This window comes from Cygnus olor, chromosome 8, assembly GCF_009769625.2.
Source record: "Cygnus olor isolate bCygOlo1 chromosome 8, bCygOlo1.pri.v2, whole genome shotgun sequence".
Lineage (NCBI taxonomy): Eukaryota > Metazoa > Chordata > Aves > Anseriformes > Anatidae > Cygnus > Cygnus olor.
Window position 1 is genome coordinate 12,999,359 of NC_049176.1, and position 25,581 is coordinate 13,024,939.

A 25,581-nucleotide genomic window follows, 5' to 3' on the forward strand; every position below is an offset into this window, starting at 1 on the left:
CATGTGAGGTTGCTGTTATGCACAGTTCGTGTTGAAGAGTTGCTGGATGGAATAAGAGAGCAGATCCCCACCTTCCAGGGTGTGAAGTTTAGTGACACAGACCTCTTGGACCTTGCACAGTGCATAAACAAGAATGAGAGCGAACAGTTTGCATTTCTCTATGGGGTGGATGAGGTAAGAGGCTCCCCTTTAAATGACTTCTTCTAAGGCATTCTCTTGCTTCAGCCTTGAGGAAAAAAATAATCCTGGACATTCAGTGCCAGATAGTTTTGCTATGCCTACCACCCCCCCCTTTTTTTTTTTCCTCTTTCTTTTGTTAAATGAAGTAAAAATGTTCTCTTTCTCCCCACATGCCAAACTAGCAACTGTTGGGTGCACTGGCAGTAGGGGCAAACGGAGCAGTTGGAAGGTCAGTACGGCTTGGACTCCTGTCCCCCTCCCACACACACCTTACTGGTGTATCTTCCACTGTCTGCACGGTGGTTCTGTGACTGTCCTCTGTCACGGTCCTGGGGGATTCTCTGGGGTAAAGCTGCACAGTACAGAACAGACAGACAGGCTAGCTCCAGTGCTAATGTTGGGACTGTCGTATCATCTGGGACCGCAGAGTGGGTTAGTTTAGATGATTATTGCTGCAGTCTGTAAGCTGACCATAGAATCATTCAGGTGGGAAAAGATCTCTAAGATCATCTTGTCCAACCTCTGACCTAGTACTGAAGTCCACCACTAAACCATGCTACTAAGTCTACCCTTAGGTTTCAACATATTTCTTTATGCTCATGGCAACTTTTCAAAGTAGGAAATCACTGTTATCTTCATTATATGGATAAGGAACCAAAACCCAGAAAGGTAAAATGATTTACTTTAGTTCACATGAGAAGTCTGTGAGGAAATGGGCTCTGCAACAATGCTTGCTGAGGTTTTCTGGTTTGACTTCTGCCCGTTGTACTAGGCTTTGAGGTTCTTAAACGAATTCCTGCATGCCACCTTAGCTTTTAGTAGATGATCCATTAAAAGAACAAATGACTGGAAAGTTTGTATTCTGAACTTAGTACAGTTAGTATGCTGAACTTCAGTATTGCCCAATTATTTCTTTTTATTTGTAATTTTGAAAAATAATCCTGTTTGGAAAGAACTGGGGAGAGAAATCTGATCTCTTAAACTCTTCCATAGGGCTTGCATACTTCTGATGCTTGACTATTAACCATTCATAGACTGCAGGAAGGTAACAGTGGCATTCTGATAATGTCAATAGGGAATGCTTATGGCTACTTTGTTTCAGTGGTGCTAAGCTCCCCCTTTGCATCTACTAATTGCTTTGTTTGTTTGTTTGTCTTTGGCAGCACATACAACTATTTGGGTAGAAAAACCAATCTGATGTTGCAAGCTTTTGCAAAGCCAGACCACGCATTAGCACAAAAGTATCAGGTACAGTATTTTCGCTGTCCCCACTAGGATTCTTTCTCCTTTAACTGTGCTGGGAGTGCTTTTTTCTATGTGGTTTTGTCACCCATACACTGAGATACCTTTATTAGAGTAAATTTCTTTCAGTTCCAACCCTCTGCTTATAATTCACTCTCCTTGCATTTTGACCAGTCCTTACTGACTTACTTCTAACGAAGACTTCTTTACTTATCCTTCAACACTTAGATCTCATCTGTGCAGAGCGGGCAATGGCGTGGCCTTTTTCCTTGAACAAGTCCACAGTGGCCAAGCCCCTTGGCTAGGAATATTCCGGTGATAGCTTACATGAGGTAATGCAGAAAGCTGTCCCAAATCAGCTCAGCTCTGACCCCTCCTGGTCTTGGGCTGCTTGAAGGTTTTTGAGGAGTTCTGAGCAATCAGTATACAAACTATACTCAGCGTTTTAATGTCCCGTTGGGACATTTGATGCATCCTTCTTTTGCCTTAAAATAAAAATGACTGCAAGATGAACGTCTAAAGGACATCTGATCTATTCAGATTTAAAATCTTTAGAGCCTGATGTGAGACTTGCCAGTATTCTCAGACTGTTTGCAGCAAGAGACAGCTTGAGCATTAGTAATGAGACTGAGATGATGGCTTTCTAATAGCCACCCCTACCTCCCCTGTTCCACTGGAGTAGAGTTAGTATTTCACACAGGCTGGATAGGTGGCCAAGGGCTTTTTTTAAAGCTGTGCAACACTCGCATGTAATGTAAATATCATAATAGCTCTAGGTGCTTTTACATCTCAAAATTTGAAGGGGTGAATAAGCTGCTGTTTGTCTATTCTAGTTTCTCATTGGGGAATTTCTCAACTTTGTCATCAAACTAGGTAAGTTATACACTGCCCTTGTCCCTTCTTATATCTTAAAATGCAGACTCAATGCTCCAGAAATTCTCCTATTGCTGTACCCTCAGAATTTCCTTCCTGAAAGATTTCACAATGAGAAACTGTTGCTTATGCAGTTTCCTGAGTTGATAGCAGCTGGGATCTCAAAGGGAGCTGACCAAGCATCCCTGACAGAACCCACTCTCACTTCCTTCCTTCTGCTGCAAAAAGAGCTTCAAAGCTGTGACTCTGTGATTTTTCTTTTTTCTTATCCTATTTCTGTGTTTGGTTTGTTTTGCCTTTTTTTTTTCCTTTTCTGCCTCCAAAAGCCCGTTTTAACATCATTTCTGGAGAGTCATTTTTCTGAAGTGGTGATGCCCAAGTAGGATAACACAGCTCTGATACTTGTCTCTCCTTCCTTGCTGTAATTAAAGATTAATCCTGTTCCAGGCTGTATAAGGCCAAAGTATTCTGAAATGGAATGATTTTTAAAAACAAAACCAAGTTGTAATATAAAAAGCAATTTAAAGCAACCAAGCCAGAGTATTGGAGGGAGACTGGGATGTTTCATGGTTTTCACGTAATGAATAGAATGGTCTGACATGCTTTTGCTATACATATTGTATATAAACCCTGATGAATCTGGCTGAGCTTTCAGGTTAAAAGTCAGAGGAAGTGCTCAGAGATGCATAAGAAGACTTGAGATATGGACAGGTAGGTCCCCTGAAGTTTCCCGTAGAGGTTTAAGCAGGTGCCTGGTGTCACTGCCACACGCCAGCAGGATGTTACCACTCCCAAGGCTTTGTTCTGTGTGCGTACTCTAGGTTGCATCAGGGATAGCTATGAGGCTGCAAATGTTGGGTTGCAAAAAGTAAAGTGGATGTCTGAGAAAATACTTTGTCCCTCTATCTGTAGAAGGGAAACAACAGTAGTATCAATATATTAAATAAACAAGTGTAATAAGTAGGCATAATTTTCACTGTAATGTCTTTCCTGCCTGCAAACATGATGATCTCTTCTTCATTGCACTGTTCTCACTTCCGAGGAGCGCTTAAAGCCTGGATGATGGCAGGTCACACTGTATGCTCCTGCTTTTTTGACACCTACACAGAGACTGGTTTGAGTGAAATGATCTGTAAGTGACCTGATTTTTGCTTTCATCTGCCCAGGTTTTGGTGTTGCACAGACGAAAGCTGTAATGACTTTTGTTTCTGGCATCCCCATGGGACCTCCCCGGCCTCCGCTTGTTAATGCCTCTGAGGAGTTCATTGCCAAGGCCAAAGCCAAGCTGGATAGCATCGCATGGCCTGGTGGTGACTGACTTCACTCCCTTGTCGGTCTGGAAGTAGAGGCTCCTTTTCTGGGATTCACCATCACTTGGCACATTCCCCAGGAGATGGTTTGGCTGTGATTTCTTTCAGGGAGTTGGCAGCGTGCCTGAGCCTCATCCTGGCACAGCTGGCACATGCGTAGCCGCCTTCTTGTGTAACTCTGCTCTGCTGCCCTGGAGCTCTGCACTGCCCAGGACCGGCTGGTGTCTTCAAAAAAAAATTAAAAAATAAAAAAAAAAATAAAAAAGCTAGTTTCTCCAGTGGAGGGATCCTGACTTCTTTCAGAAGGAGGAAGGTCTGTCTGTACCTTCCTCCACTTAGACCATGTTTTGTCTTCCCTTCCTGAGCATCTTCAGCACTAGTGTGTTTTTAAACACTACTCTGTTTTAAACACTGCTCTTTTAAACATCTGCTTGCTCAGGCTGGTGTTTCATTGTTTGTCACAAAGTCATTGGGACACCGATTGTGCCTCCTCTCGTACCTTTGCACGCCTTCACTTAATGCAAGATTTAAAACAAGACTTTTCTAACGGCCTTTGGCTCTCTAATGAATGGGTGTCACTGCAGCCTTCTCCTCGCAGCACGCCAGTGGCCCTGCCACCTTGTGTCCCTCAGCCCCACGCTGCTCCTGCTTCTCCCTCCTGCTGCCCAGGCGCTGCTGGGAGGCACAGGGTGATGCAGTGGGGTGGCCACCTGGTGCTCGCAGCTGGCAGTGAGTGGGATGCCTGGGGAGACCCTGCTCTGACCCTTGGCGCCTCGGTGTGGGCAGCTGGGTGCTCAGAGGGTGCCTGGAGACACCCAGCTGGCTGCAAGCTTGGCTGTGTGACAGCCAGAACATCCCTGCTTCTTGCCTGTGAGCGGGAAGTGCACTGATCTACTTTGTCAGGGGAAAGTAGCCTGGCAAAAAGCTCTTAGTGTAAAAAGTCAGCTGTAAAGAACTATGGTCATATGCTGAACTTGTGCTGAAATGTATTAAAATCTGTTGGATTGGCATCTGGTGTGTGTGCTGTTATGATGCTGCTCTGTTCTTGGCTCCAGGAGTCATGAACGTGGCAGCAGAGGGCTTGGAATTCAGGTTGGCTTTGGGAAGGAGCTAACTCCTGGTGCGAGGTACTTGTACGGTAGGTTAGTTGTAAGAAATACCAGATTTGCACTGAGCATTGAATCCGTCATTGTACCCTTCCTCCTCCTTCATCTTCCCCACCAAAAACCCAGTAACAAATCTGGGAAGCACAGTGATACTAAGCCAGGCTTAAGGTACTGGGGCTGAGATTGCACGTTATTCCAAAGGAGGCTGTGCGCACTTACCTTGTTGAACCATTCGGTATTTTGTGTGTTGAGGACTAGTGACTGCTCACAGACACGTAACAGATGAATGGAGAGCGCTCCCCAAAACATTCCCTTGTATTAATTTTCATGATATGGGACAATGGTTGTAAAACCAGTTTCATTGGTGTTACCATTTTTCTGGCAAACCGATAGTGCTGGAAGTCAAAACCCATTATTTGGAACCTCTTAAGCAGAGTCCCAGAAAAGCGTGTTTGGTGGTGAGGAAATGAGTGTTAGCTACCCGCGTGGCAGCACCGAAGGATGGATGCAATCTAGTGGTAATGCTGTTGCACAAAACGGTGGTTGAGGCTGGTTGGACTGTTACAAATCTGCCTGTTTTGGGGGTGTTTTTCTTTTTTTTTTTTTCAGAAGAAAATATTGCACTTTAGTTAAAAGCTGTTCACATAGTCAGCAGAGCAAAGAGCAGAAGTCAGAAGTGCATAAGCGATCTATTCGTGTGAAGCTGAGAGGAAATGGAGTTGCTGACTACAGATGTAAAAGGGAAGAAGATAACTATTTAAAATGAGGGGCAGTGGTCGCAGAAAAACAGGTAGAAAATGTCTGGTTAGTCTGAATTTTGAATAAGCTTCCTATGCTCAAGTTTTGTAGCAGCCTCTCAGTCAAGCTTCCAGGGCGTAAGGCTGCTGCTCGAAAGCATGGCTCTAAGTTTCTGACAGCCTTGCTCGCTGTAATCATGAGGAACAACAGCAGAGGACGCACAAGCTCGCTCCTGGTGTTTTCGTCTGGGGATTTGGGGTTAAGGCCGAGGAAGGTGAAGCCGTGCAAAGTTCGCTGCTGTGTTTCGGCAGTATCCCTCCCTGCACTGATTCATTTTCTTCAACAAGATTTCGGAAAACACTCACACTCCCTGGGAACGGACTGCAGGCGTTTTCTTTAATAGGTATAAAGTATTTTCTGGCCACAAGCTATATGTTCAAAACATATGGGAATGTGTGTGTGTATATCTATGTAGATAGCTATAGATATGTACAATGATATGTAATAATGCTTGTTAATATTTCTTCTGTACTTATTAGCAAGTCAAATTTAGTATTTCTGTATTAATTACTGATTTTCGAGACACTTTAACTTGTACGTGCAGCAAGTCTCTTTTTATTTACAGGTTCGGGTGGGAGGCTTTAACTATGTTGTCACAGGCAATTCCACAAAGAAGAACGATGTTTGAGACCTTGTCACTTAGTTCGGGTGAATGAAATGAAGAGGGACAAAATTCCTGCTTTTGGTGTAAGCCTCTCTTTCTTCTTCCCAAAGGCTGATCTTTGATTGCAGTGCTGTGCATCCAGGTGCATTTCGTTTCTGGAGTTCACTTTGGCTCCTGTGTGCAGAGAAGAACGGTGAACGTGCAGAACTTCTGTTTGCAGTGCTGGAAGTTTGGAATATATACGGTGAATGATGGAGGATGGTCTGGTAAAAACAGCTGTGTTTTGCTCTGCCTAACTGGTGAATCTGGGGGAGAATTCACAGTTCCTGTAAAGTACATTTCAAGGGTGACTCCGAAAATGTTTAATACCGATACTGGCACTGGGAATTGTTTTAAATGGCACATTGTGATATATAATACTGTGTATATTAAAAGCAAACAAACAGAAACAGCACCATCACGGACATTTCAAACCGGACATTGAAAATGTGATGTTTTTTCTTAACCATAAATGCCTTCTGCTGTAGCTCATGTATAGTAGCATCACTGATTGTTACAATGTTTGACATAAAAGCTGAGGAGGAGGGTGAATCTTATCTTTACAACAGTTTTAGAGTACAGTAACTAAAGCATGAAGCTACGTATTAAATGTTGGGAGGGGAAGGAAGAGTCTTTTTCCAGTGTCCTGTTAGAGATATATCTAAGTTACATAGTTTGGTTAGTGGAAGCAGTGTCCGTGCCTCATTAGCCTGGGTGAAGCCCTTTGTTAATAGGAGCAATGTTATTTCTGATGGACCAGTTAGTTTCATGGCAATGCAGTGTGCTGCACGACTAGATCCTAAACAATGATAGCATGCTCTGTATCTTGAATAGAGCAGAGGTGGTGTGATCAGTTAGCTTCAAGAATTCAAACTGTAGTTATAGACCATGGTTTTGTCACTTCCTAGGGGTGTTAATGTTTTCTTTTTTGTTTGTTTGTTGGTTTGTGTGTATTCATAAAGAATCTTTTGAGTTCTCTTGGGTGTAAGATATGGAACAGTATTTGTTAGTTTTCCCTGGGTGCTGAAACAGTTGATTTTATAATTGCTGAAATTCGGTAAGTCAGGACTACTTGTTGGGGTAAAATGCTTTTATAGAACACTGTATGAAACTTTTTTTTTTCCATACTAGACCTCAGAATCAGAAGTAGAGGACTTAAATGATGAGCTATGTGAGAACTGGACCTTGGAAAATGCCAAAGCATGTCTGAACAATGTTTTTCCAAAAGGTGATTTGAGAAGAATATAGATAGACTCAAATTGGGCCTGACCACAGCAAGTTTGGTAGTTTTAGTCACCTGCTATGTATCAAGGGTTAGAAATAATTTTGGTGACAGTGGCTAAGCACACTTATTTGCAGTGCTCCACAGCGCCACTTGTTAAAGCAGAATTCTTTACCAGAACCACTAACATTTAAAAGAGAGCACTTAAAGTCTTTGAGAGAAAAATAAGGTGTCTCCAAATTCCTTTCTGAAGTTTCTTCCTTCTCTCTTCATTTTGCTGCTCTTGACTTGGTTTGTAGACCATTTTATCCAGTTACAGAGTGGTAACATCCTTAAATCTTGACATGAGAGTGATGAGCCTTGGTTCTGAGATGAGTGACTTCTTCATGGATGTGCAAGGTTTACAACGACTGCTGTGATCTAGCTAAGCGTTGATGTACCACTGTGAATCAAAAGAGTGGTGAACTGCTTGCAGTGATTGTTTGGATGACTGTAGGTGCCTGTGCATTTTAAATAAATCTTGAATATACTTACATTTGCTTCTGTAGAAATGTGCTTTGAGGGCGTTTTATTTATCTTTTCATTACAACTAGCTTTATTTCAGCAGAATCTCCTATAGGAAAAATTAGTTTGGCAGAATCTTCCTGAAGGCATTTGGAGGGTGTTAAATTTCAGTTGGAGCCAGGCGCGTGTTACCCTTTTTTGGCTTTCTGCCTGTTCCACCAGAAAATTCACATGTGCTCCTCCTCCTAAATGAAAATCACGCATAACAGATTGTGCATAAATAATTGATGTTTTTGAATTTTTACACATTTGGAATAGTCAAAAAAATCATCAGAGCTTACATTGTTTCTGGTGAAACAATTATGTGTTGTGGCCAGAAATAATGCGTGCTGCTGCTTCTAGATTTTGTAGTGGTTTCCATTTTTTCAGTTTTATAAACTTATAATTTTTATAAATAAATTTGTTTGGGACATGCTTTTTTTTTTTTTTGGTTGGTTGGTTCTTTTTTAAGGAATACAAGAAAATTTCCTTACTGCAGTCTTCCATGAGAGTCTCACTTGCAGGATTTCTGGTATTCTCTTGAATCTAAAGTACAAAAAACATCTAAAATAATGTGATCTGTGTCAGAAAGTTCTAAATTTTCATATACAACTGTATTTTAATTTGTAGGTCTGAAACTACTCCTAAGCTCAATTATTTGAAATTTTTAAAAATTACCATTTTTTCTTGAGAGAATTCTTGAATTTTCTTATTTAAACATTATACTCATTCATCTGAATTGAAGTTAAATTAGTTTGCTAGCTTCCTGCTGCGAAATTGTATTGAGTTACAAGTTAATGCAATGGAATTACAACACCATTCTTGTAATAGAAAGCTGGGGAGGGAGGATTTGAACTGCTCATTGTGAGTCATTCTGTGCAGTGCCTGACATCGTCTTTATTTCCATTTTCCTGTTTATCTGGCCAGCCAGTCTTCACAGGTTGAGTAAATTCATTTATATTGTTTCCCTTCCCTTCCCTTCCCTTCCCTTCCCTTCCCTTCCCTTCCCTTCCCTTCCCTTCCCTTCCCTTCCCTTCCCTTCCATCTTTCCTTTTTTTTTTTTTTTTTTTTTTTGTAGGGCAGCCGGAGCCTTATTTGCAGTGATGAATGCGGTCCAGAAATACATGGCTTCATCTCTCAGCTGAAAGAGAAAGAAATTTCTTTTGAACTCATTGAGGCTCTGCTAATGTACATCAGGACTCTGAATGTCCTGGGAGTTGTACTTGCTTTCTTGCCTGGCTGGAACTTGATGTATATATTCAATGCAGAAGCATCTAGAAATGAATCCAGACTTTAGTACTAGCAACTGTGTTTATTGTATTTAATCTTCTTTTCCAAAGGAAACATCTGTCTGTGTGTAAAGACAAGAGTTGCATAAGTGACTTGGAGAGCCGGATTGATTTGGCATGAAAATGAATGGGTAGAAATAATTATGTTATGCAAAGAAGAAATGAGATTTACACAGTAACAGACTTTCTTGTTTTCCTGTTGTAGGAAGCTGCCAGTATAGAATTTCACTTCTTCATTCACAAATTCCTTTGGAGGAACAGTGTTGAGTGTTTCATCCCATGCCTCCTGGAGTAACGCAAGTATGAGAGCCTTTCCTGTGTGGACATTAACATAGTTTGTGCTGTTGTGGAGTATATTGTTGAATTTTTTGATAGATTTTATGTAGTTTATCTTGCAGTAGATCCTTAACTTTTTCAGACCAACTATTTCAGTATACATTTCCTGTTTGTATAGGCTATTTTATCTATCGCTGTTGCGGAGACCAGCATTACCATCAATGATGTGGCCTATCGTACAGACTGCTGCAAATGAAACAGCTTTTTGTTTTGTAAATGCTGTTCTTTGGAATGCAAAAAAGGTTTTCTGAACACACAGAACTGCCTTGTGTTCCCATAGTCACAGAGCTGAATTTAGGACTCTAGCTCCCTGAAGACAAATGTGCATTGTCTTTAGCCAATCCATACAGTTACAAACCACCCCGGCATTTCAGTAGGCTGCTTTTGGTCATCTGCATTCATGTGAGGTGTCACTGGGTCTCCATGCGAATTTGAAATATGTGATCTGCCAAGTGAGTATTAAAAACACAGAGCATATAGCCAGTGGAAAATAGGAAGATTCTTGTAGTCTATTATGGATCCTGTCTTGTTATGTATGTTCTCTGAGCAAATTACGCATAGGGATCTCACTAATTGCATTAGAATTTTAAGCTTTTGAGACAGTTCTGAGAATTTCATTCTGTGTATAGCCCAGAGCACTGGTTTATAAATAGTGTGGTGCTTTAGTTTCCAGACAGATGGCTAAGTAGCCAAAGCTTAGCTAGTCCAGCAGGGGCGGATTGCTTCTTAGAAGCAATGTGGCTGCAAGGAATAAAATAACACTTGATTTGGCAGAACTTAAGGTGAGGAACATTTGATATTCTGCTCTTTTCTGAAACAGACAAAAAGTGAAGCTGTTCACTGCTCACAATAACATAAACTGTGCTATGGTCTGGGCATAAAAAACTAATTTGGAGTAGTGGAAAGGAAGAGCTGGACACGTGTGTGTTTTGTTTTTTGTGCAGTAGAACTCTCTTTGAAAGGTGAGGCTTTGTCCTTCAGAAATAAAATAACTTTGGAGAGTTCTCTAAAAACTGTTCCATGCTACTTCTGATCAAACATGGGAAGTAAATTGAGTAAACACAGGAAATGCATGAATTCTTGGGCATCTCAGTTATTTTGCTTAAAAAAAAAGTGTCTATGTGCTTTTGCCCATAGTAGGAGGTGGACAAATAGTTCATGATCTTACTATGAAGAACTTCCCTGTAACTGCAGAACCTCCCAGGATTAAAAAATAATACTGCTTGGGAATCGAGGTGAAGCAGAAAATGGCTTTGAAATGAGGATAAGGCTCTCAAATAATTCCTTCAAACACATAACTGGCAATTTTGTCATGAAGGTGGGAAAACTCAGACAAGACAGTTGTTACTTTTCCCTCCATCCTCATTGTGTGGTCAGGAAGACCCTTCTTGCTGCTGAACTGCTCCACCTTCCCTGCTGCTGAAACTTGGGATCTTCTAATGGTTAAACTGTTTCTCATTTACTGGAGCCATGGAAATTTTTTGCCAGTTGCAGAAGTCTGCACAGCTGTTACACTCACTGGTCTCCCTCGTGAAACCTACAGTGCCCCTTGTCGGGTGGCAGATAGAGCATAGCTGTATTTTGATGTTAAACTCTGTGTAACCTCAGTGCTGGTGATGTGAGGGCTGTACCCTCTGTGCGTTTCCATTTTACATTTTCCCTGAGATGAGAATTGAGAAGAATGGAAGACAAATACTCTTAGAAGAGTACAGTAAGCGTGGATGGATTGGCTAGGAAACAGTATTTGCTTGGAGGGGTGAGGGGGTGATACTTTACGCTGATGGAATGACCCATGATGGTGATCAAAGTGCATGCTCAAAAAAGTGCATGCTTTTTGTTCTCTTCTCATTCCAGACTTCAGACTTATATGACACCTGAAAGGTTTTGAACACCATTTTGTGAAATAGCCTTGAGCATCAAATTGCTGCAGTTGGGAGGAATTTGTCAGTTTTTGGCCAAAGCAATGACCCGCCACCTTTGGGTGCAGTGATGGAAGCAGAATGCACGCTAAGAGGTGCCACTGTTTGTCCACAAGGTTGTGTGTTAACAAAGGTGAGTCCAAGTGATTTCCCGTGCATGGTGGTCATTTACAAACTGCTTTAACATCTCTCTTGCTAGATTGTGTAGTAGCTTTTTGTAGTAGATTGTGTGGGTGGCAATGTATTTTTGCAGCTGAAGAAATATTTGAATTCCCGAGTGGATTTTCTTTCCTTTAATAAATTTGAGCCTTTAAGCTTAAGGCTTGTTTTGTTATTTTACCAGTGACTTATGCTAGCTTCCAGCTTCCTGTTTTCCAGCTGTGGCACTGTCGTGTATGACATAGATTCAGTCTAGTGCCTAAGGCATTAACAGAGCTACTATAAAACTAATAAAAAGAAGAGATTATTATATATATATATTTGTATAATTACTCCTTTCCACAGTTTGCTAACCTAAATTTTCAGTATTGTGTCAAGTAATTAAATCTCCAGTTTCTGAATATGCAACCATCAATCAATATCCTCCTAAAACAGAACTGAAGTGAGGGTTAAGCAGTCGCCCCAGTTTCTTCAAGGAACTAGCTAGAATATGAGTAAAAAGAAGCAAGGTTTAAAGCAGTGATCTCAGACCTAAGCATGCTTTGCAAATATCACTAAATAAGCATTTCTTAATATTTCTAATAACTGAAATGTCTATTTGATGACTTTTATGGAAAAAAAAGTGTAAAGAGACTACAATGCTTGTACATAGAGGGGAGACCAGAATAAAAAAAAGCAAGGGATATGCATTCAAGTTTAATGATCAAAAAATGATTAGTGCTTTTTTACTTTGCTGATAAGAAATGCATTTCTTTAGGATTTTGAGATCAGTAGGTACTAAAAAATGGATTTGGTGGTGGCTAAGGAGTGAGTCCTTTGTTTGCTTGCTTTCCCATTTCATTGCTGAGGCAAGAAATGTAAATGTTCTAATTAGGCTGAAGTTTTCCAAAGTATGTGATGCCTGAGTCTGTAGAGTATGTAAATAATAAGTCTGCATTTTTCCTTGGTTTCTTAAGAGTTTTTAAAGATCATATTTGTGCTGGTTTTCTTTGGCATGCAAACTTGGGAGAGAGAGAGCAAGGGAGTGCAAGAGAACATGAAATTATGAAGCAGAGTTTAATGCTTATGGCCAAATGGCCAGAAAGTTAGGGACACCCGTGAGACCCTTCGATCTGTAAAGAGCCACAGCCACTTGTTTACTTTATTGTTGCCAACGGTTTGATAGCCTAGAGGCTGAGCTCAAGTGAAAAGTTTTAGGTGATGAAAGGAGAGAAAGGGAGACAAGCGGTATATAACAAAGGCTCATGGAAGTGAGAGTTCATGATGTTCTCTTTTTGATGAACAGAGGGTCCTGTGATTTGGCAATTGCAGTAAGACTAGAGTTGGCTGTGAAATGGCTGCTTTGATTTTTGTGAGGCAGAAATCGGGTTAGATCAGTTAGATCAATTGAGAGACTTTATAATATAATAAAGTTCTGTACAGAAGCAAACTAAAGGGAATTGGAAAAATATGTGAATTAAATAGTAATTATTTTAATTATGGGAGAGATAGTAAAAAAACCATAAGGATAAAGGAAAAATTGTTTACTTGACCTCAGAACAGTTTTGAAAATCAGATTGGCAATATTGTAAATAATATTAGACTTAAATATTGATGGGGCTCTATATAAGCACAATTATTAAAATTCTGGATTTCTTTTATAAACATTGCTTGGAGTAGATAACCACCTTTGACAAGAGATCTTTTTGCAGAGCTTGATGGATTCTAGTGATGAATTGACACCTCGTGGAAGAATCCAAGCTAAACTTCCCTTGAACCTCCATTTGGCAAGAGGTTGATAATAGACTGTATTTTTTAGCAAGTTTAGTAGCCTCTGTGGTCATTTTCTTGTTCCTCTGGCCTCCTGAGCCTCTAGAAGTGCAGTCTACAAAAGAAAAAATAATACATCCAGGTGAGCAATAAATGCTACAGCTGGGGGTAGGAAACTATGTTCATGAGATCAGAGAATAACTAACTTTTCATGTAGGTAATAAAGTAGTCATGAAAGTCAGAGTGACTAAAAGGCACCAGTAGAGGCTGAATATTTGCAAAGCAGGAGTGGGACTGTAAATATTAAGTACAGCAGTAAGGTAGTGATGGGCAGATGGGAAATTTGAGACCTAAATAAGAAGAAAAATGAATCCACATATTTTATTTCAACAGAAGTAAAGAACTGCTGTTTATTACTCTGATGGCTGTAGGGTCACTTTACCCAGAAGATGGTGAAAAGACCTATGGATGGATGGGGGGACAGGGAGAGAAGATAAACAAAGGACTTGTGAACATCTGCTGTCACAGAAGGTTCGCTAATTTAACATCCACGTTCTGGAAGGTGTTTCTCTAAAGAAGACTGGTAGACAAGGGTCTCTAACCTCAAGTGAGAAGTTTTTGCTCGTACCAGTGGCCTATAACAGCTGCTGGCAGCAATACTGTGAATAAACCCCATTCTGATGCCTTCTGAGGTTTCTTTCAATGTGGGATGTGTTGTTTGTACTGCCTCTTTAGCCACCTGCTCCCCAAACCTATCATCAGTGAAGGCAAATGTCTGGATTGTGTCCACAGGAATTGTGCTGGGAACAGGTTTTCAGATCGCCTAACTTCGCTCTTGGTCTTCCAAGCCTGGGATGACGCAAGGTACAAAATCTGTTTAGAAGTTATGGCGAACAGTTGTGTGACTGGACTAGATATCTCATTGGCTGCTTTAACAGCTAGATCGTCACTCTTTTTCTTGAACGGACTGCTAATTGAATCTGTTTGTGTTTTAGAATGGGTGGTGAAGAAGCAGGAAAAAGATTTTGTGAACACAAAAGACTTAGCATGGCTATGCTTAAGAATGACTTGGAAAGCAATAGTCCAGCTAAAAGGTACCAATTCTGTCTTCCTAGAGGGTGAGGTTCTACGTGGACATAGCAATTTATGATCGTGTTTTTCATTCTGAGATGAGAAATAAATAAACAAGATAATCTATGATGAACACACAAGCATAGAGGCATGTCCTAAATATCTTCTGCCTTTACAGCTGTGTTCAGATGAAATTTTAGTGCTGTCTCATTCTCTTATAGTTGCCTACCAGACAGAAAAACAGGGAAATTGTGATAGCTGAGATGCGATATAGGGCGATTTTGGAGGCTGGTGTTAGGGCTGCACGATTAAAATTATGTTGACTAATTCTCCTTAGAGAGTTACCTCTCTGATTTTTTGTTCTTTACTTGTTGCATCCATAAAATGTGTTCTGTAAGCGCTGTACTTCTCCACTCCTTTTTATTAGCCTTAGGGAGTCTGTGTGATCTAAACATTGTGCTGTGTGTCCTTTGGTTTTCTGGGTTTGTGCAGCAGGAGGGATGTGCAATAATGTGACATATTATTCAATTTTCTAAAATTGCCATTTTAAAACTGTTTCTTAAAGATGACCAGATTCTGAATTTGCCACATGTCCTTGAGGAGCTTGTTTAGTTTAATATGGCATGGCTGGCAGGATTCTGCAAATGATCCTCTCCCTTTGTTATTTTTTGTCTCTTTTTTTTATTTTTATTCTTAAATTTTTTTTCTCCTCATGCTGTTAGAGTCATTGCTGCATTTATCTTTAATTTTATTTCTGGGCAAGATGACCTGAAAACAAGCCACCAGAGACTCTGGGGAAGTTTGTAACAAATAAACTAATGAAAACATCCATTCTGACCTCCCCCAAAAGATCTGTCTCCAAAACAAATGACAGGAAACATACTGTGGTACAGCACATTCTGGGCAAACCTCTCTCTCCTTGTTTTTGAAGAGCTTGGGAGAGAAAAATACCTCTTTGTAGTAGTATTTTTCAGCTTTTTGCTATCCATGAATTAATTGGAAACTAAATGTAGAACTGAAATGCTTTGAGTGCAGAGGTCATTTGAGAGCAGATGCCCATCTGCCAGTTGATTGAATCAGAAAATGCATTGATCCAGGATCCTAAACAACTGCTGTGCATGACCCATGGATGCTAGCCAGTCTTCTGTTCTCTGTCAACAGAATGTTTGATGACTCAACCATTTAACAGCACTGGACCAGATAATAATCTAGATGTTGTAATCTCCTTGCTTGCTTTTAGGGTCTACCTCACTGTCTGCTGCCACAAGGAGAAGAGGAAAATTCTTAACACTGAGGGGCACAATGCCCTCCACAAGTCATCTGTCAGCTGCCGTTTCAGCACCCAGAACATCAAGTATCTACCACCTTTTTTTTGTGTGTGTTTGGAGAAAAAGTAGCCTGCAAGCCTGGTTGTGGTGCCTGTGCAGTTACTCCAGGCGCCGTGATGGCAATACCCTGATGTGCGCCGTCTCCTCTTGAAACAGCAGTGTGCAACACTAGGGTTCACTCTGCCTGGGAAATGCCCTAAAGACATTTTTGTGAATAACCCTTGTATTAGCAAGGTTTCTTGCTGTAAGGAGAGCCTCTTAAGATCGTATAGCAGAGGTGATATTGTAGGGATATCTTTTTTGTCACCTTGTCTACCCTGGGGTCTTGTCTTGATACTTGGGGTTTCCACAGACATCATTCAGAGCTGTGTTGAGGCTTCACCTCTTCTTCACCCAAGTTAGCCAGAGCTCTGATTTGCAGAGACCGACTCTGTAAAGTGAGCTTCCCTAAAAAGACCACAAGACTTTTGAACTCAAAATACTATGCTTTACTAAATGAAAATACATGTGGGAATCTAAGAGTGATTAAATCAGTGGCTTAAAAGTGGCTAAGAATGACTGGGTAGGACTGGGGTGAAGGAAGGATTTATACACAGCTCTCTTCATACCCGTTACATACCTGCTAAAAGAGTTTCTCTTTGAGGTTTGGTTGTCTTGTTTCCTGCTGTATTTGGCAGCCTCTCTTTGACCTGCAAGTTCATTGCTCCTTGTCGTGGCCATTTTTCTGCCATGACTTCCATTCTGGAAGCGTCTCTTTTTTGAGGATGTGTAGTGGTTTCCAGCACATCTTCTTCCTGAAGACAAAAAACTAAAACAGATTCTGTCCATCATGCTCCTGTGTGAAAGGTGAAGAGAGGCAGCTTTTGCGGTGGGAGGTTGCAACCCTAAGTACTGCTGTTTAGTTCCTCCCTAAAATGAATGGCAGTAACCCATGTGGTCAGTGCTGTTATCTCTGGCTCACATCAGATAGCTTGTTCTTGTCAGAGTGTTCACTTCAAGTTCAAGCTTAAGGTCTTGTTTATATAAAATGACAAGGGGGGCATGTTTGCATGGACATGTAGCAGCTTCCAAATGCTGCATGTGTGGGACCCTATAAAAGAAGCAAGACGAGCTTTTCATCACAGCCCCAGCAATGCAAAAGGTGGGGAGATAATTCAGCTATGCCTTCATCATGTTTAGATTGACAAAACATGAAACGGCTCTTGCAAAATGTCAGCTGCATAATTGTGGAGATGGAAAAATGAATACTTTTAAATGGCAGGTAGTTTTCGGTGGCTTTTTTCTCTGCACCAGCTGGTGATGAATCCATATAAACATCTGCCCAGCATTCCGTTTTGTGTAGATGTGCGCTCTGGTAATTTCCTAACAGTACACCTAGATTTTGGTGGGGTTTTTTTGTTCGTTTGTTTTTGTTTTTCCTCTGCTGGCCAGAGGGATGTGTAGGACTCTGTATTCCATTTCAAGAGTCATATTCCTCTCACACCTGCAGATTTGAGCATGAGCCATCTCTGCCAAAGCAATGACCTTGGTGAGCCTGTTGAACCCCTTCTGTTTGCCTCCAAGAAAATTCTGATGGATGGGGGCCTCATTCTGCTGGATGACCGGTAAAGATCTCCTTGGTGCTAATAAACTGTCTCTGAAAGACCACAGACTGAGGGGAAGCAACTGCTAGCATAGATGTAAGTCTCTTTGGAATGGGAACCCTGCACAGAGCCATGCACTACAGGTTAATTGTGAGGGCCTTACCTTTGTTTCGTAAGAGGAAGGGATGGGTTTATATTGGCAGCACTGCTTCATGCAGATTTTCAGCTTAAACTGAAAACATGACACTAGGCAGTTTCCATGAAAAACTACTTTAATTGGAATGTGAATAAGAGATACTATGTATTTTGCACCTCCCCTTCAGAGAGAGGCTGAGAAAACCTTATTTTTAAGTCTCAGAAACATGGCTGGAGGAGAGAAATGCTAAGGATTTGTCATTTGGCTCTGGCAGCATGCATTTTATGCCCATGACCAAATACCATCTGGATGTCTTTTTTTTCTTTTTTTTTTTAACTTCCCAGTCTGTAAAACAAAGGTGAAGAATTGCTTAAGTTTAGTTCTCTGGTATGTTTGACGGTGGCCTGTAGCTTTCAAGATCTTAAGGAGCCATGTAGTTTTAGTTTACTTTGTTTCTGTATCTTTCTGTTTTGGTAATAAGGATTATGTATTAGTGTTACCTAAGTATGTTAAATCTGAAGAGCAAATTTAAACAGAAGGATAGCTGATGTTTTAACAATATCAAATTGTAGGGAGCTGGCAAATTTCCCTCCTGAATTTTATGCCTCTTCATTAACAACTTAGAATCTCAAAGGTGATAACGTGTAGCACACAATGGAAAACTACAGGACATCTTTCATAACAGGTTCTCCCCTAGAAGTTGTGACATATCTAATGTAATTGTTTCTGCTCTAGGATCAAGCTGAAAATGCCCCACAGCGTGGCTGCCTGCATCCCTGTTGTGCATGCTGCAATGGAGGCTCTCACTGTGGAGGTGACTAAAGATCTGGGGATCATTTAGCAGCTGGACCCACCAAACAAGCAGATGTGATCCGTCAGATCTCCAGGCCGTCAGCCGCAGGCATCAGCCTGATGGCTGCCGATGCAAGGTTAGCTCGCCTCTGCTGGCTCATGCCGTCGGAGCTCAGGGGACAGGGAGCGCTCACCGCCTCTGCCCCCAGGGACACCAAGTGCCCAAACAGCAGCTTCAAGCTGTCAGCTCACTGCTCATGGAGGTTGCAGAAGTCGGGAGCTAATATCACCAGGAGAATTGTGTCTGGTGTGGAAAGGAGCTTTAGGCTTTTGCTGCAAGGTTAATAGTCTGAGCATATGTAAAATTGTCATGTTCAGGGTCTAATGTAGACAAATCACTGCCTGTTTCCACAGGAAGGACAAACAGCTCTCAGTAATAAAAACTCTGTCATTGCCTGTTCCAAACCACAATGACTTTCATAGACAAGATAATCCAACTTTATTTTGGGCAAACCTCTTCATCGCTGTCTCTGGAAATAAAACAAACATTTGGCTGTGCTTGCACCCTTCTATTGCTCCTTATTCAAGTCTTCTTTGGCAGAGGAAAATGAACACACTTGTGAGCCATTACTAGTTTAGAATCAAAACAGAGGACACCTTAGACATGCACTTCAGTGTATTTTGTGAGGAGCAAAGTAAATATCCCTATGAGCATATAAGCAGGGGTAGGGCTCCCTGCTCATTTGTGTGAGCTGCAAAAGTGGGACTGAGGGGATTTTTTTTTGTCCCAAGTGTAGACCTGTCTGAGATTTAGAGGAGGATCTGCTTATGTGGCACTTCAGGCTTTTCTTTACTGATGTGGAAAAGGTACAAAAAGTGCAACCGTAATTCAAACATCTTATTCTGTTAACAGAAAACAGAGGCTTCTTAACTGAATGTTGAGGCAATAGATTATTCCTGTAATATTGGTGGGAAAAAATGGATTTATAAGGGTTGTATCAAATACATAATGTTTCTTCATGCCAGACTGAGAGATGGTCCTCGCGCTCCAAAGATGGCTCGCTGTGACAGCGGAGGTTATCTGCACGGCTCTGCCTATGGAGGTTCGGTGGCTTCTCTGGCAGGGGCTCAGAAGGAAGAGGATGCCAAGGTAGCTCCAGGTGAGGCTACAGAGTTGGGGAAGGGTATTGAGAGCAGGTGGTGGCTATAGAGGCTGTGGGAATCTGGGGCAGGGCAGGTGGTTAGGTACAGAAGTTCAGTGAAGTCATTCCCTTTTGACAAAAGGGCTTGTTTCTTTCCTGAATTCCTTTCTTGCTGTTACCAGTCTGTTTGCTGTTTCAGTTCCTTAGTACAAGTACAGCTCTGTAAAATATCATGCCCTTAGGGAATTTAGTGCAAGTTTTTGTTCTTAATAAAGAGTTTGGTTTTCAAATTTTATATGCTGTATGTTTAAACTGTATTTGGATTTAGATTTTGAAGCCATCTCTTGTTAGTTTTGATTGTAGGAAGTACAAGGCATTCTGAAGAAATCTCAGCATTGTCTAAAACCATTCTCTGCCAAACAAATTTCAAATTACAGAACTTGGACTCAGTGGGGATTTTTCTTTGTTGTCTAATAAACTGTGCAAATAGGCCTTGCTGCAGTGGTTTTCTGTCTATGCCAGGCAGTACTTTGTTCCTTTACAGCTAGCCACTGTCTTAGTGCATGCCGTGTTGCACTTCATGGCCCAGCAGCTGATGAGTTCTTTTGCTTATTCAGATGATGTGGGAACATGGAATACCTTTTCCAAGACTGCTGTATGTGATGGTGCTCGTGTCTGCAGAACCTGATGTGAACTCAGAATTGTGAACTGTGCCCTTAATCTGAGGCAGTGTTTGTTTACATTCCTATTCCAAAATAGTCACGCTTCATTATTCCAAAAACATGTGAGAGTGCCTTTTTAATTAGAATTCATTGAAATTATAGCCTGTGGATTCCAGACATCCAGAGCTCTGCTGGCCGACTTGTGCTTGCGGAAGTATACCAGTGCAAAAGGGATAAAAACCCCCACAAAACTCCAGAGAGGTATGGTTTCCTCCTCACCTCTCAGACTAGCACCTGAGAAGTGACCTGGAACAGGAGTGGATGGCACAGATTACTGTTAAGCGTTTCCTACAGTCAGGCTGTTTTTACTGTTGTGCAGGAACTCTTGTGTGAACAAGATGAGCAAAGTGCTCCAGCTCAAACTAAATGTGTACATGAATGTTTTTGTTTGGGCCCAGACTGGTTGGGCTCCCTTACCTCCTGTATACCTGACCGCAGGAAGAGCTACGCTGGCCGGGCGCAGCAGCAGGCAGGTACTGACTGCTTCTGTGCACACACTTGGCACTGCAGGGCTTCAGGGGCACAGGAGACCACGAGGCGTCTGTGGGAGCAGCTCTGTACAAAACTTCTGTTACCACGCCTGATGGAGTTAACCCCCCTGATAACCCAGCAGGCATTGGATTATTCAGAACCAATAATTGGTTGTATTTACAGGGGTATGGGGGTACTGGTGTTTGAGTAAAGTTTAAAGCAAGTACAACATTTCTTGTATTTCTAATGAAGAGTTCTTAAAAACTGTATAAAGCTCAAGCAGGTTTTTTTTTATTCAAAACTGTTAAAAGGCAAATGACCCATGAATGATGTCACATGATGCCTTGCTATGAATTGTAGAGATCTTTAATGTCATCAAATGTTTTAGCATTCACTTCCAAATGTAAGTCTTGGATTAATTTGGAATGTGTATCTTCTGCATTGTCTGTGTTAAACTCCCCAGTGCCATCTGCTGATGTAGATGTTTGTGTAGGTTGGAGAATGGTTTCTCCACGGCTGTTGTTACTGAAAATCTCCAGCTTGGGAACTGGAACAACTTACTAGGGAAGCAGAAGAGGTGGACTTTGAAAGATGTGCTGTAGCGTTAACCACGTTCCCTTTTTGCATCTGTATTTATTGCACCCAGACAACACTGGCTTTCCTTGGCTTGTCCCCCAAACTTCGTCTTATTCCAGTTGTGTTACTAACACAAGACTGGAAACCTGAATGTCCAATGATTTTAAAGAGAATTATTCTTACAAATTTCAGTATCAAGCCTCCAGGTCTTAAAGATGATCTAATATCTGTTAAAGCTTTCTGTTTTTCTCTCTAGCTATTCCTGGTCTTCAGAAGAAGTCAGCATTTAAAGGGGAGATGAATGCAAGGTGAGCACAAAACAGAGCTTAAGGGGATGGCCCTACAGCAACAGGCTGTTCAGCTGCTCAGCACTGCCTCAGTCTTGACATGGGCAGAAACAGAACTGGAATACTGGGAAGAGTTCAGATGAACTCTAGTGAGTTGGCCATGCTTTTGAGAGCAGTTTTGCTGTTTTTTTCCGTGGCTGAGTCCTGCTACTCTGGTTAAGATTTTGTTGATCTGTTCAGGTCTTCATGTGGGTGCTAGGGATTATGAAGTATGTGTACAATACTGTATGATGCTGGCTGAAAACAGTTTTACTGGGTGTACTTTGATGTTAAGTCCTAGCTAAAGAAATTCCCTCTTTAGAGTAAATTTGATTGTTCTCAGCTCTATTAAAAAAAATGTTCTAATTTGCAACAGTAAAGTTATTATCTACTATTATCTACTATCTACTATTATCTATCTATTATCTACTATTATCTATTATCTATCTACTATTGCTGGAAAAAAGACTGTAAAACATGACCTTAACGCCACCAAGGCTGTGATGTGAGATCTCACTGGTTCTGATACTTTTGCAATGATGGATTTTGTTACTCCCTAAGATGCCTATGCTTCTTGAGTACAGCTTGGCACCAGTCATTGACAAAAAGATTAAATCTGTCTTAATGTTGCTTGTAAGAATTCTTTTAAAAATTAATTGGCATTTGACATTTAAGAGTATAGTCAAGTGACAATAATGTATGAAATTCTGCAGGTCATGTTCCTATGTTGCAAGTTGCTGCTGAGATGGAGCTTCCAAGAATACGGAGACCTGAGAATGACACAGAATGCAGGTTGAGAAGCAGAGGTGACATGGACTATTTAGCATCTAGAAATTACAGTATAGTTGATTTTTTTTTCTGTGCTAGTGTTTTACATATTAAGGAATGTCCAGCATGAAAATAGTGCTTAACAATGTTAAGTCTGGTTTTTTACATCTAATCCATCAGGGCAAATTAAGTGGGAGAGCTTTAATCCCTGCTAACACTTCCTGTGCCAGAAATTAATAGAGTGGTCTAAATGAGGATTGACATCCTTAAACAACCTGGGTACAGAAATTTGAAAATTAAGTTGAAATGACATGTATGTTTTCACAGTAAAAACTGAGGTTGAGATGAGTTTACTGTGTCAGTAAATTAAGCTGTGCTTTGTTTCAAAAAGCCAGCTTGTCAGAACACTCACATTTTTTGTGCAACAAATTCAATCATTTGAAATTCAAGGCAAATGAAGCACCTGAGCTCCAGTAATTGAGCTGTCTGTGATGGTCAGAGAAGCCCCTGTGAGCACATACTCCAATTCCCTCAGACCTTAATACACAATTTACTTTTAGTCAACTGGTCAGATCAGCAACCACGGCACCACTGGCTGTTCCTAGCTGTACCAATGTAAGGTGCATTAGCTTTGTACCTTGGGCTTTTGATACTGCAAAACTCTCATGAGTGGCTTTTGCATTTGCAGTTTTTTTCTGTTTTTCCAGTTCCAAATGGAAAAGGAGAAGAGTAAGAGAAATATTGTCAATAGTGTCAACACAATAATCTGGAGGATAAAACTTGTCAGTTGGTTACTAGAATTTTTATCTTTTTTAGTTTTAAAGCTTCACAGAAATACTAAAAATGCTACCAACAAATTGCAAAGTCACCATTAAACCAACTTTTACCTTAATTTCTTCAAGCCGGACATCATGCTTGCCTTCCTGATTGTATGCACCATGCTGCATTAAACAGAAAACACAAACACTGTTCTTGCAAACTGCTCGATTTCAAAAGTCTGGTAATCAGAACAGAAAACACAAAGACATAGATATCTCTGCACAAGAGAGATGAGAAATACAGCATGTTAACTTTTGTCTTTGAGGTAATATTCAGTGTCTCGTCGCTTGGGAACAGCCTGTCAGAGTCAGGCACAGAGGAAATCTGAGAATCTGTCTTTTATTGCACTGTTAGAGTAAATATGCAGAAAATTCATTTCCTCTACATGGTATTACTCAGGCAACACTTTGCATAATGTATCCCAGGGTAAGAACGGAAAATCTTCTCTAGACATAGGGAGATTTCCACCAGTGGAGAGAAATTCAACAGAACTTCTATAAGATCTTTACCTGGAGAAAGCTTAAAGGAAAAGTAGGTGGAGGATGAGGCCTTCTCCTGAAATCTTTTCTGTAAGCAATATCTTTATAGTAAAGATTCTTTCTGTGGATTTATTCAGAAACATTTGTACTTGATCTATATAGCAAGTGTTTAAAGTGTCCAGATATAGTTCTTGAGAAAACTGACCAAGTTAGCTCTACAGTTAGGTAATTGATCTCTTTTCCTGCCTGCAAATCAAAAATGCTGTGAGGAATACCAGCCAGGGGAAAGCTGGTATCACCGATACAATTTTATAAAAGTGGGTGGCTTAGCAGGCAAGTCAATGATGCCTTAGCTGTCTCTGAAAAAGATGCAGTTAGTGTTTAAAAACAGGAAAAAAAGATGAAGGTGTGAACACTTCTAATCTGGAACATGTCTGTTCATCCTGAGCTTTGACAAGAAAATTACCTGAAAGTGGCTGCCTGAAAACACTTTGGTGGTTCAAGCATCATCAGCTTGGCAGTGTTTGTTATATGCAACAAAGAGACACACACAAGCTGAGATTTTCTATTGCCTTGTTCAAAATCTCCCTTAAAAAAAAAAAAAAGGAAAAAAAATGCATCTGTGCACATGAGCAGTTTACATTCAGGTAACTGCAACAAATCAAAGTTGGAGAACTGATGGGAATAAACAAATAAATACATAAATCAGCAAACACACCAGGAGTTCCAGGGATGGGAAGGGAAATGAAGCAAAAGAAGCTTCAAGCAATTAATGTCAGCATGGCACTTCATTGCCTATGCCCCAGCCTCCTGCTGATTTTCTTGACACTGTCAAGAGCTCTGAAAATGTGTTTGATATTATTTGTTCTCAGCAGTAACAGGAAGCTGCATTAAAGCATCCTTAAAATAAACAAGCACTGAACAAACAATCCACGCCAGAGGCTTTGCTTGAGGCACTGTTTTTTCAAAGTGACCAAACCCATGCACATTGGTTCCAGAAGGATAAGAAAGTCTTTTAAAGAAGCATCAGGTGCTGCCTTAGTGTTTGCTATCACTGACAGTTGTTGGCCTTGGTGAAGCACATGCATTGTGTGTCTGGGCAGAGAAGTGGAGGGTAAAAGACCGAGGTGCAAGGAATGCCTTCAGTTTATCTGTACTACTGCTGGGATTTCTGCTCTACCAGTTAGCACAAGCCTCCACGTCACACAAGGGCCAACTTTTACAGGAGGCACTTCAGTCAGCTTTCTCACCTGGAGGTAAGATTGCAGACAGGAACCGGAGGAGCATTTTTGCATTGTTTTCAGGATACTAAAAATAATTTAGAAATGATGAAGTAAAAGATAAACTCAGCCCCTGATGCTGTATTTTACAAGATGTGAGACCAGATGACAGCTCAGGCATCAAGCTGAACAAGGAAATGTATGCAAGTGAATGCACATCGTGCATTTAGGTAACTGGTGCTTGCAGGCTTCAAATCTGCAAGGTGTGATAAGTAGGACTGGAAAGTTTGTTGGTGCTAATTTATAATTAAACCTGTCACCTTATGACAACGTTAAATACAGTGCTGATGTTGACCTTCTTTTGAAAAATAAGCAAAACCCCCACACCTTTAAAGTGACATTAGGGAAGAGGGACTGCTTACTTCATAGGTGCCATTATTGATGAATTTTGTGCTGATTTAAGATAAGTTTTGTTAAACCTAGTTTTCACAAAGTCCTGCTATACTGCATTCCAGCTGCACAGCCTTTCTCCCTTGGTAGTAACTAACTAATTATACTCTGCTGTTTATTCTCACACTTTTAAATCCAATTAAAAGCTCTGGTAATTTTTTTTTTTCCTAACATTTGCTAAGAACCATTGATCAGGACTGCTTTAGAGCTACAGTTCATAAAGACAGCGGTAAGTTATAAAAGACCACAATGCTAAGATCTAATAATAATGTCTTTAGTTGACATGGATAACTTTACAGCCATGTTTTGTCCTGGGCAAAATGACCATG

At 40.9% G+C, this 25,581-nt stretch overlaps 2 protein-coding genes across 25 annotated transcripts in view; both read left to right on the top strand.

The window, feature by feature from the left end:
• The window catches only part of NPL (N-acetylneuraminate pyruvate lyase), a 33,712-nt gene extending 29,097 nt beyond the window's left edge, over positions 1-4,615 (top strand). For 13 of the 14 annotated variants that reach the window (XM_040565329.1, XM_040565325.1, XM_040565332.1 and 10 more), the window contains 5 exons: positions 26-174; positions 363-409; positions 1,344-1,428; positions 2,256-2,295; positions 3,462-4,615. In XM_040565329.1, coding sequence (XP_040421263.1) covers positions 26-174; positions 363-409; positions 1,344-1,428; positions 2,256-2,295; positions 3,462-3,613 — 473 coding nt within the window. In that variant the 3' untranslated portion in view covers positions 3,614-4,615. The remainder of the gene's footprint in view (positions 1-25; positions 175-362; positions 410-1,343; positions 1,429-2,255; positions 2,296-3,461) is intronic. The other variant, XM_040565337.1, reaches the window with a different exon arrangement.
• A 4,326-nt stretch (positions 4,616-8,941) lies between these two features.
• The window catches only part of DHX9 (DExH-box helicase 9), a 32,799-nt gene continuing 16,159 nt past the window's right edge, over positions 8,942-25,581 (top strand). For 4 of the 11 annotated variants that reach the window (XR_005821978.1, XR_005821979.1, XR_005821973.1 and 1 more), the window contains exons 1-10: positions 8,942-9,506; positions 11,397-13,900; positions 14,105-14,233; positions 14,365-16,045; positions 17,258-17,447; positions 18,223-18,416; positions 19,306-19,439; positions 21,447-21,498; positions 22,230-22,322; positions 24,455-24,838. Coding sequence is in view for 3 of the 11 variants with exons in the window: in XM_040565341.1 (XP_040421275.1) it covers positions 11,543-11,594; positions 13,801-13,900; positions 14,105-14,233; positions 14,365-14,463; positions 15,681-15,837 (537 nt within the window). In the remaining 8 variants the exon portion in view is untranslated. Of the gene's footprint in view, positions 9,507-11,396; positions 13,977-14,104; positions 14,234-14,364; positions 17,050-17,257; positions 18,194-18,222; positions 18,417-19,305; positions 19,440-21,446; positions 21,499-22,229; positions 22,323-24,454; positions 24,839-25,581 lie in introns of those variants that run through there. The other 7 variants (XR_005821975.1, XR_005821974.1, XR_005821977.1 and 4 more) reach the window with 7 other exon arrangements.